At 44.0% G+C, this 12,278-nt stretch overlaps 1 protein-coding gene across 4 annotated transcripts in view; it reads left to right on the forward strand.

The window, feature by feature from the left end:
- Positions 1–12,278, forward strand: part of LOC105692295 — a 50,843-nt gene that overhangs the window by 21,475 nt on the left and 17,090 nt on the right. For all 4 annotated transcript variants that reach the window (XM_048650498.1, XM_020856039.2, XM_048650500.1 and 1 more), the window contains one exon: positions 329–791. In XM_048650498.1, coding sequence (XP_048506455.1) covers positions 329–791 — 463 coding nt within the window. The remainder of the gene's footprint in view (positions 1–328; positions 792–12,278) is intronic.

Below are 12,278 nucleotides of genomic sequence, written 5' to 3' on the forward strand. Positions count from 1 at the left end.
AATTATTGGAGTAAGAAGAGGCAAAACAAAATATAAAGATACGGCAATCGCCAGCACAGGGGGGCCCAAATTGGCGAAATCGGCCCCCCCCCCTCTATTTTCGAAAACCGAAAGCTCTCAAGGTCAAAAGGGGCCAACGAAGGGCAATCGACGGCGAACATATATTTTTTTTTTTTTCAAATTTTATACATCGGGGGCCCAAGTTATCGCTTCGGTCGATCCGACGCAGCCCGACGTTGCACGAGCCCTTTTTTCCAGAAGGGAGGGTCCTCCGCCGATACACGGAGCCACGATAACGTGTTACACGCAATATATTTTTCATTCGCAGTTCGAATTCGCGGTCGGCAATCTCCAGTAAACCGCCCCTACCGCCTCAACCTCCACGAGCGGGGGCGCTGAGCGCACGTCCACCCTCGGGCTTGGGGTCGCGCAGACGCGCGGCAACTGATCTCGGAAGCCCGACGGCCATCGAGATGGCGAAAGCTCGCGCGATGCAGGCAGGCTCCGAGCGCCCCGTGGGCCTGCTCGAGACGGACCTCGACGCAGCCGACGTTGCCGAGCCACCCGTCGATCACCAGGTGGGCGTCGCGACGCCCGCCACCGCCAACAAGAAGACCAGGAGCCTCCTGAATCTGAATCACGGTCGGGCCGTTCCGGGAGGACGTAACGTGTTGAACGCACCCCAATCACCGGGAGGTACCAGCGTCGAGGGCGCCGTTGCCTGCGGACACCAACGCCCCCACAAGTCCATGGAGTTCCTCCTCGACAAGGAAAACCTACACTTCGTCAAGGTGAGTGAAACCAGATTTCGTTTCTTATAATCGTCCACCTCGAGGGAATTTTACCCGCTCCGCTCATCGTCCACCGCCTGTATCTCCTCTCCGCTGAGGGACAACACCCATCCGATTCGTCCTTTGAAGAAGCTCACCGAGGGATCGCGAAGGATCGCGAAGGATTTTTTCCCCCCGTACCCAGCGTTCGAACGTTCTCCGTACCTGCGGAGATCGTGGAGACGTGGGTGGCCACGGGATATTGCGAAATACGCCCACGAACATCGCCAGGTATCGCAATCGTATGGGTGTTCCGGCCTTCCGTCGTTCGTAGCCACGTAATTTCGGTTGCGTGGAAAGTGAAGGAAAAAAAAAAACAAAAAAAAAGAGTCGACGTTACGAGTCGTTTTTTACTGCAGTCAGTCTGAGATGGTTACGCAACCGGGGGGACAAGATCCCGCGAGTTATCTCGAGTCAAACCACGACTCGCATCGCGTGTCATGTGCGCTCGACATTTATCTGAAACGCTCCGCAATCCGCTCCGTTGAATTACCGCGGGATATGACGGAATACCGAACTCCGTATGTGCCGCATTTTTCTGAGTAAGTAAGAGAAAAGACACGTTGTTCCACGTAGATTTAGAAATCTTCGTCTCGTCTACTAGGAAGTAAATTTTCCCCGTCGTAAAACCTGCGTCGTATTCGGAACAATCTAGCGCACCAGCACCGTTGCGCAGGTGGTCCAGCCTCCGAGCGGAAAAATCTCAAAGTTAGAATTTCCGTGGCCTGGTGTCGATAGCGAAAAAGCAAATTCCGAGTAATGAAGAATTCCATTCTTCAGAATTTCCTCCATTCCATTCTCCTATTTTTTTTCCACAGAGGGGACGTCCCTCGTAATAAGATGAGCGACGTTAACCTGAACCTCGAGATAAAATTTCTCCAGACCGAATCTGGCACAGTTCCGTTAGGAGCGCTTTATGATTAGTGCGGGTGGTAAATAGGCGACGTACGGATAATGTTGCCTACGGTGTAACGGGGTCGCCGGGGTTTTTATAGCCGACGATCTCAGCTAGGAAGAAAATTTATTCATTTCATCCAACTCTTGCATTTACTTTATCGCCGTATACGTCCGAATCACGCGTACGTAACGTCCGCGTATGTGTTATTAAATGTACGCGTATAACGTAATATAACGTACGGTTCGTGTAAGCCTGTATCAAGAAGGCCTTTCATTCATACGGAAGATCAGAAATTCTGATAATTTATTTTATCCAAGTTGCTTTTTTTTTTGGTCCATTCGAATCATTGGAGAATAAATACAGTTTTCGAGCTGCAGTCGGACGTTATTCGCGGAGGTGTGCAATTTCGTTCAATCCTCTGAAACAGCCGCGTTTCCGTCGCAGTCTGCGGTACGACGCGACGTACGTCGCGAGGGTAAATTTAATGAGGAAATGGCCTGAAAATACGAGCGTTTGATTCAAAAGCCGCGTCGCAACTTTGACATTGAAAACAATCCCGATCCGTCTCTTCCACAATCCAGTGTACGCTTAAAAAAAGCACACGTGTATGTACCCAAGTCTGACTTACATATAAAAAAATTATAACGCAATCGGAAACCGCGATTCACGTGAATTCGGTCGGCATCTATTCCCGTATACGGCGTGAAACTCAGCCGCGGAGAAGAGCGATTTGCCGGGGCGTAAAATATAAAGCTTTGCCTGAAAAATGACCCCGGTTCAGTTCGATCATGCAGCTGTCGGGGTTCTAGAGTTCCGGGTGTATTATTATGCCGTGTCAGCGGATCCGGTGTCCGTCAAACAAATCCAAACTTTATGCAATAAAGTAGCGCACGATTTCAACGCGTGTGTGTATCCCTCGGATAACGGAAATAGGTACTTTCCATCACGGTCGAAAGTCTCTCCTACAAATTGCTCTTTTTTTCTCTCTCTCTCGATTCAACAGACCTAACTTGACGCGCGTACCTGTATATATTTTTTGAATCGATGGCTTTAGACTTTTTTTTTTTTTATCATCAATGCGCCATCTTTAACGTAGATTATCGACAGTATTCATTGATTGTTTATCGATCTTCTTTCTGATGCCGAATTACGAGTGTCAAGTGACAACAGGATACGCTCGTCGAATGCACGTGTCATTTCCGGTTGTGCGTAGCTGCAATCTTCGATCGTGTAATCTACGTTACATACCTATAGCCGCACGAATTACCATTCACCTTATATGTATGTGCTGTATAATACGTTTAGCGATCGAGTACAGAGCTACCATATCTCAATTCATTCGACGTTCGTGTTCTTTCACATACTTGGGAATTCGAACGCGCAACTCTATACGACCTGTAACATTACAGATATATACATAATATTCAAATCGGTAGATAGTAATAAAAGCCTATATACCTTCGTATATACATTCATATGTATTTCGTTTATCGCGCTGTAATTCTCTTCGTACATAACGCGCGTGGCTAGTCGCAATAGGAAGGATCAATTGTTCGCAGAGCGAACGATGTACAGCAGCAGCCATTTTATTATTACAACTCAATACCGCGAGCATGGCGAAGTTGTGCATAAAAATTTAACGACGATCAATTTCACCCGAACTATACACGTCGTGTATCGATTGTATATCGCGGAACTCTGTAACCCATCGCCTCGTAACGCCTTTGTAACACGTATGTCCGCGCATTTTTTTTTTTTTTTTCTTGCGGAGAAAGAAAAAATAATAAAAATCGATCAACTAACAGAGTCGAAAAAAGAGGAGTTTACGTTGACGGTGTATTACAGAGAATAATTTTTTATCCGAGAGAGCGATAAGAAAAAAAAAAAAATAAAGAAATCATGTACTGGAAACACACGTGGGTAGTTGATCCCCTTGTAGTATTTATACGTACGTGCATAGGTATACATAATATACGTATATAAAATGAAGCTGACCGGAGGCTTTCCGTAAACCAAATGGAGCGAAAATATATACATATATTGATAACGGTTTAACGTACGTTACAGCCTCGCGGTGATTTTCGTACTTTTTAATTTTTTTCCGTTCCGCGTTCGCGTCACGCGCAACCGGACTCTTCGAGCATTTTCATTACGGAAGCGAAAATATGGCGCTAATTTCGTAATCGCCGTGTGCGATTATAACCCGCGTCACCTCGACGCCTTTCTTAACCCCCCGTAATTCGTCTCACCGCGAATCCTAAATTCTTCCGTATCGCGTGTCAGACGTCGTACGGATGCGATATCGTATAGACGGGGGGAGGGTAGGGTAGCTCGGTATAATACCGATTTTTCATCTTACATAACTTCATCCCACGGGATGAACAATGCTCCCGCTACTACATGCTGTATTGATCGCTCCTTGACTTGGTTTGCCGGTGCGCCGTAGACACCGTATACATATACTCTTCCTACGTGTAATATAGGTAACGTATAGGGTAATGCGAAATATTACTATATACCTACGTGTCTAACTAACTACACGTACGTATATAACTACCGACTTACCTATACATGTGTGTAATCATCGTATCTATACGGATACGGATGTCACCCTCGCTTGAGGACTCGAAGCTTATAGATGTGTGTGTGTACCCCGCGCATACATACAGCGGAGGGATGAGGGCTGCAGATTACTCTACGTTGAACTTTGAGTATATAAGTATATATATATATAGACGATGGGATGTGTGTCACGTGCGCGATACGACAGGTTCTTTTTTCTCTCCCTTTTTTTTTGGTTTTTTGTTTTTTTTTGGTTTTTTATCCTTTACATTTTAACCAACACGCGCGGGAACGCGATACGTACGTACGTACCTGCATACATATATACGAAACGGTGTTGTATACCTACCGCAAAATTTGTCCGGACCAAAATCCCGCCACCCGGGGCCAGGGGGTGGCAGGTGTACACAATGCGTCACTTTGCGGTTCCGTTGCAACGTCTGAAAAGTTCGTGGAAATAATATTTACCACCGGCGCGTCCTCCCCCGAGGAGGAGTTTTCGCCGTTTTTTCGCTTTCGTTTTTCCCCGTCATTTTTTGTTACTCTATTTCCCCAACGCGCACTCGGATCGTTCTTTAGAGCTGGAGAAGAGCGATCGGGAGCGGGGTTTGAATTCGGACATTCCCCGACCCTCGGAAACACTCTCGGGAAAAGGGCGCGACAAGGTCGTCGAGACGTGCAGCTACATCTCCGCGTTGTGTCGTCGTTATGCTTGTATTTTACTATCTGCACCTTCGCGAGTTGCGTTAAATTGTCTAAAAATTTGCGACTCCTCGGTATTTATAGTTCGTACCGGTTGGCCTTAATTTTACCGGAGAGCAGACGCCTTCGGATATCGATCGATTGTCCGTTGTCCCATTTTACGATTTTCAAATACGTCAAATTTTTCGTCTTCTTTTTTTTTTTTCGGTTTTGGTTTTACATCGCACGTCGTATCGGATGTACAGAAAATGGAAAATAATACACACGTCGTGTTCCGACCGTTTCGTTTCGTGCAACAGCGAGTGGGGGGGTGGGTGGGGTGAGTCTGAATAATACAGACGTGCAATAACGAGCGAAAGCAACGCGTACGTCGCGTATATCCGTATGGAATGGAAAGCGTGGGCTTTTCTACGCTCTCTTCGAGTCTCCGCCTTGAGTCTATAGACCGTAAGATCGGTAAATAAAGGTCGGCTGAAACGGCGGTACGAAATGATTAATACGCGAATGCGAATGATGCGAACAAATGCCCCCTTAGCTTTTAGGGTCGCGCGTCGCGAGCGGGTATAATGTCGAAATTTATGCGGGATACGCGACGAAGTAGATAATGGCCACTTTGGCGGAATAAAAAGAAAAAAGATAAATAAATAAATAAATAAAAAAACACCATGGGAAAATAACGCGAGAAAAGGAAAGGAAATGAAATGGGCTCGATAATTATAGATATATATATACGCGAATGAACGTACCTATGATACTACAATCTACATGAATATAAACATAAAATATAGCAGCGAAAATGGAAGCTGCTGCCGTTGCTGCTGTTGTTGCTGCCGTGGGAGACGTGAGTCACGTAGGCGTCGCGACGCAATTGCATTTCTACAGAGATCGTATGATGTATGGAGATATCTCTTGAGTTGTGAGAAAACAGAATTTATAATATCAGAGGGAAAATGTTCACAGGATAATTTAGAGCCTGCACAAGCGTCGAAATTGAGAACGAAGATTCCTCGTATTTGACATCGTAAAAGTAAAAGCGAATATGTACATACTTATACCCAAATATATATATATGTATATAGAGAAAAGAAATAATGGCGTCGGGTATTGTGTCCGAGCAGTAAAATTGCGGTTACAGTTAAGCAGTTTTACTGACCCTAATAACTGGAATGCCAAAAATCGATGACATTATTTCCCTCCCAGCTCTTGTTCTGGTATATTTTCTAAACCTATAGTAGGGTACACGTGGCGATAGGTCAGCGGGGCTGTACGATATTCGAACGAATCTTTTATTCACGCTATCGTGAAAGAAGAATATTTTTTTCTTTTTTTTTTACTATTGTTTGAAAAATTTGCGATCGAGAAACAATTACACAATATATGTAATTGGGCACGAAGACGGCTAGACAATTCACGTCAATCGTACGTAAAGAAAACTCGTTGTCCTGAGAGCGACTCCTATTTGAATAAGTCACGTGTTCGGAATATACGCTGCCTCCGATGACTGCGGTTTCAAATGTCAATTTTAATTAGGTTTTGACGTACAGGGGATCGATCGACCGATCTCTGATATCAAATAGAACCGATTTAAGTACATGTATAGATTCCGTATGCAAATATCGTTATGAATTCTCTGGAAACTCGTAAATTCGTGATGATTTTTTGAAAACTAAACAAAAATGGACGACGTTGAACGATCCATAATCTCTCACAACGTGCATATTATTCTTCTCAATCGACTCCGATCGTAAGACCGACTCATATACGTCGACTGTACAGACTCGTGTACGAAAGATAAAAATGCTGTCATTGTTCGTTGGTTTTCATCCTAAGGGCACCCTATGTGAGCGAAGTTAATTGGCTCTGTCACTCCTGCAGTGGTGCAGGTTAGCGGATTTGCCGCGTCGATTGACGACCTCCGTCGGCCATGCGGAGAAAATTTTTCCGGGCTTCTCATAAGCGCGGTATCCGTATATGTATATATATATATATATAGATATCGGTAAAAATAAAGCTGGATATATATAAAGTAATTTCCCGTTGTCATCGACTTTATAAACAACCGTATATATATATATACTTACCGCGCGTGAAACGATCCAACGGTAAAACTGCACGCGGTTGTGTATATAGGAGATGCGTGGTTTTTTTTTTCTTTTTTTCAAACTTTCAAACTCTATTCCCCACGTATACATACATACGTGTATAGCCCGGGGTGGAACGCGGACGTATATCGGACGTCGGTTAATTTATTTATTGTTCGACTCCGACGATCGCGCGGGTCGAACGCTTCAACCTTTCAGAGAATGTGTTTAATTAAGTTTCAACGAACGCATCGACGCGAAGTAATATAAAAGGCTAACGGGATATATACAATACAGATGGAAAACAAAAGGCTACGGATGACAGCCGTGCCCACGTTTCCCCGCTTTAAACACCCATGTTTCATGGCCCTCTACGGTATACCCGGTGTGCGATTAATCGCTCGATACACCTGAGCTCAGATCGAAGAAAATTTTAATGAAAAAAAAATAAGTCGCGCTGTAGGTGCGACGCGTAGATCGTCACACTTATGGATCTACGTAGTTCGATCCGCGTCCCAAGCCGGACCCTGGCTGCTCGGATTAGAACGTCGGATATCGTAGATAGCGTTATTTCGGATCACCCCGTGCATAAAGGTAAAGTAAGTATTCATACCTGTTGATAACTGAGTACAGTTTGCATAAGCGCTGCGGCGCGTTGGCATTCGTTACATTACAGGTATGGAAAATACAGCTAAACGGACGAAGCTCGTAGCTTATGTATCGTTTGAATTTCAGCGTGTACAGGCCACCAAGTGCCTAATGGTGCCAAAGGCTGGTCCGCACATTGCATAATAATGCGTTCTCAGCCGATGACGTCGTGGGCCGCGACGACGGACGTCGTCGTTTTACTGGTGTTAATAATTTTTTCTTCAAACGTTTTAACACCAGCCTGCGCGTACGAAACGCGCTGCAGATGTCACGGGGTGGTCTGCATCGTACCGAGAGATGAACGAATGCGGATTTTTCTGTAAAACAAAAAAAAAAAAAAAACAAAACAAAATGTCGCGCGTATTACACGAGGGTGTAATAAAAGCACTGTACGATCGTGTTACCTGGTCGTCGATTCGTGGACCTAGTTTTCTACTTTTTCAGAAGCTAATCGATGTAAGAATACATCAGACGGGACTCGGAAGCAATCAGCTAATTGACCGAGGCGTCCGTACCGCACGCCATTAGTGTTGGCCGAAGGAAAAGCGAGTTTGTTGCGGTAATTAACGAAGTTATTACGCTTCTATTATATCGACTGTATACCGGATGGTAACAATTCGTAGATTTTAATGCTTATCTGCAGCCTCGTAGGTCCCTAACTCGGCAGATCATCGCTCCCGTACGACGAAGGAAGAAACCTATTTGATACGACAATAATAGCGTATCGCGAGTGGGCGGCCATCTTGTTAACTCCGATGAGACTGCATGAATATTTTTCTATAATCTATACCGCGTGCGATCTCGCCTTGGTGTACGCGGAAGTTGTTTTATACCGATGTATTTTATAGCGGGTGATACATTGCGAGTGAAAAATACGTTCTGCGGATGGACAAAAAAAAAAAGACGAATTTATAAAACAAATTTCGTTCGGTAAGTTTCCCAGATACACACACTCGCCGCGGGTGGTTCGCTCCAACGTTTTCCGCGATGCGAATACCGTCCTAATAATAGCGACTACACGCGAAGGCGTAACTGAGCCACTGTAATAATTTCGCGGCGGCCCTGTGTTTCCAGAGTCAGGCGGGCTAATTCGCGTGACTCACAATCGCATCGACGACGAGGGAACGCCGTTCAAAAAAATACCACCTAGGATATTGCCGGCCGAAAAAATTTCATCCGCTACCTCAACTCCGTGCAGAAAAATTGCTGAAAAATACAATTTTCAAAAGCAAAATGCATCTAGCGAACCACCTCAATTCTCACAAAGATATTATTATACAGGAATAGAGTCGTACTCACTCACAGCCGGGTACATTACATCAACGATATTTTTGGAATAGGTCGAAAGAAAGTAAGGTAGGAAAGAATTTATCCGTGATCGCTATGACCGTAATGATCCGAGGATGAGAAAAAAAATTATTTTTTTCATTACGTGCAGACGTTGGTTATGTGTTACGTTACGTCACGTGTAACATGTGAGCGTACGGTAATATCAGAAGTACATCGTGCGCACAAGGCTTTGAAACTGTCCCCCGATGTTTTTAATGAAATTGGAGAAGCGAGCGGACGATCCGAGCTTCGTGTAAGAGGTACGCATTTGATCATCACCCTTGACGCATAACGTTATCTTCTGTGATATTTGCCCGCGTTGCTGCCGTCAGACATGAATAGAGGGAAAGGAAAATCACTGGACAAGGGCTCGCTGTGTACCCAAACCTACGTCCAAATGCCTTGGAACAAAAGTTGGAAAGTTCCGATGAATAATATTGTTTGCGGAAGGTCTCGATGGCGCGAAGGCCTGGCGAAAAATTCGAATGATTCATCGTCGCCGTATATCCACGTGTACGGAATAAACAAACTGATGTGTCGTTACGGGTATACACGTATATATAAATTATTGTGTTGATTCGAAAGATTCTCGTTTTTCAATAGAACGGGCGTAATCGGTAACTAGATACTTGTATACCAGTGAAGAGACACGGACGGAACCGCGCGTACACGCCAAAGGTGCGGATGACGTAACGAATTCGCATATCGCATCGCTCGGGGGTATACTTTTTGCAAATATAATATATGGAAAATAAAAACAGTTTAATCTCTTCTCATGTTTCACGACGATACATCGCATTATGTATATACCCCGGCGTACAATCTCCTTATGCAAATAAGTTTGGCCTATGTTTAGAGTACGCGTATGTTCCGCGTGTACAGTATACGGTTAAATATAACATTGCAGATAACGTGCAACCGCCGACGTCCTATAGCTAAAATCCTTCACGTTGTCTTATCGAATTTTGTCGTTGAAAAAACTCCAAGTCTGGTAATCGACGCTGCGCTACTTTCCTTAATTTTCTTAATTGAATCGAAATAAGACGTAACGACGTCGCGAAATTGTCGGAAACGATTACCTCGTTGGCATGACAACGTTGAATGACCATGCGAAGGGAGGGATGAGGGACGCTGCTAACCTTGAATTCGGAACCGTCATCGTTACAGAGGTCATATTTGAGGGTAGGAATGGAAAATTTTTGGTGAAACGCGAGACCGAAATGGAGCGGCGCAACGAAGTCCTTTCCGATGCGGACGACTCGATCGACCTCCTCTTGTTGTTAGGGATAGGCGGACCGACGAAGTTCGAACCGTGGAGGAGAAGGGTGAGATGCGTTCGTTTCTACCCTTTGCCAGCTTCGTTGCTCACGTGGCGAAGTGGCGAAAAACGGTAGATAAGAGTCGGTAGATTAGTTCTTCGATTACAAGAGCAACCCCTGTGTGAGAACTGCGAGACGTGTACATATAGATATGGGGGAGATGCGAATGTAGGTACGTGCATTGTACAAACGTCGAGAGATTTTAGCGTGGTGACACGGTGTTATACGGTACTTCGTACCGTCCCGTCGTCGTCACGTAATTCCTCACAGCATGACCAAAATTAAAGGCGCTCAGTCATCCCCCTGCCTCGTTGAAGCCTTCGCGTTTATACCTATATCATCCGAGTTACGTATACTTTTGAAGATCGCGAGAACGAAGGAGCGTTTAACGAGGCTTCACTCTACTTCTGCTTCAATTAACGCGCCTCTTCAAGTTCCGTTTTCAAAACCACCCCGAGGTGTTTCACTCGACGCTTTTTGTTCTTTGTACGTATGGGAGATTTTACGTAAACCGAAAATTGCGAAAACTGAAAATTCCATGAATCGATTGAAGAAATGTCTAAGTTTCTGTTTCGAGAAACGCGAGGATGTTCGCAGTCTTTGATTTGAGCCAGAATTTCAATACTTTTTTGCTTTATTCTCGCGTGTTTCGAGCTCAGGAATTCGAAACTGGGAGTCGAATTGAGCTATCTACAAAACTAATCGAGTTATCGTCAATTTTTCACTTTTTCAAGCAGGAAAAATGAAGATATCTCGAAGGGGAAAAATCGTAGCTCAATTTGAACAACGGATTCGTGTTCCTGAGGTCAAAATACGTAAGAAAAGTGCTATACGATCAATTTTAAAAAATAAAAATTTTTGGTCAAAATTTGAGATTTTTCCAAGGGGTACCCCTTACGATTTTTTCAAATTTTGGCAAAAAATTTTTATTTTTTAAAATTGATCGTATGGCACTTTTCTTATGTATTTTGACCTCAGAAACACGAATCCGTTGTCCAAATTGAGCTACGATTTTTTCCCTTCGAGATATCTCTATTTTTATGGTAAAAAATGCGAAAAAATGAGGATAACTTGGTCATTTTTGCAGATAGATCAATTTTTCTTTCGGATTCAGATTCCTGAGCTCAAATTACATTAAGATAGACTAGAAAATCAATTTTTTATTTTTGACCCGAAAAAGTTGAAAATTGGCGATAACTCGGTCAATTTTAGAGATAGATCAATTTTTCTTTTAGATTTGGATTCCTGACGTCAAAATACGTCAGAAAAGTGTAATACAATCAATTTTCAAACTACTTTACTTTTGGCCCAAAAATCGATTTTTTTATTGGTTCTTCAAAAGTAATCTCACATATAATCAGCTCAGGAATCCAAATCTGAAAGCCAAAATCATCTACTCATGCAATCGATCGAGTAATCATCAATTATTCGCTGTTGGGAGCAAAAAAATGAAGACATATCGATTGGTTTTACTTGTGGACCCACTTTGATTCGTCGCAATCCATGTATCGGTCGAAATATTCGAATTCCTCGGTCTACGAAGCAGCCCAAGCTTTGCTGGAGTCAGGTAGCCGCAGCTAGCGCTTTGTTGTGGGGCGTCACCTCTGCTCAGCCCTGAAGGTGACGACTCACAACACAGCGCTACGCTGCGGCTGTATGTAATTGACCTCAGTAATCCGAATCTGAAAGCCAAATTGATCTATCTATAAAATTGAACGAGTTATCGCTAATTTTTCACTTCTTGGAGCGAATGAGATCATACGTATGAAAAGGCAGGTAGCTCATCCACGCATATCGGAGCCAAATGAACATAAAATCGAGGTATGATAACATACCCTGTCGCATCATACTCTCAACCAACGAATAAAACGTCTCCTGGCAGCACATCCCATTTTTTCATCGACTTTAT

This window comes from Athalia rosae, chromosome 2, assembly GCF_917208135.1.
Source record: "Athalia rosae chromosome 2, iyAthRosa1.1, whole genome shotgun sequence".
Classification (NCBI taxonomy): Eukaryota; Metazoa; Arthropoda; class Insecta; order Hymenoptera; family Athaliidae; genus Athalia; species Athalia rosae.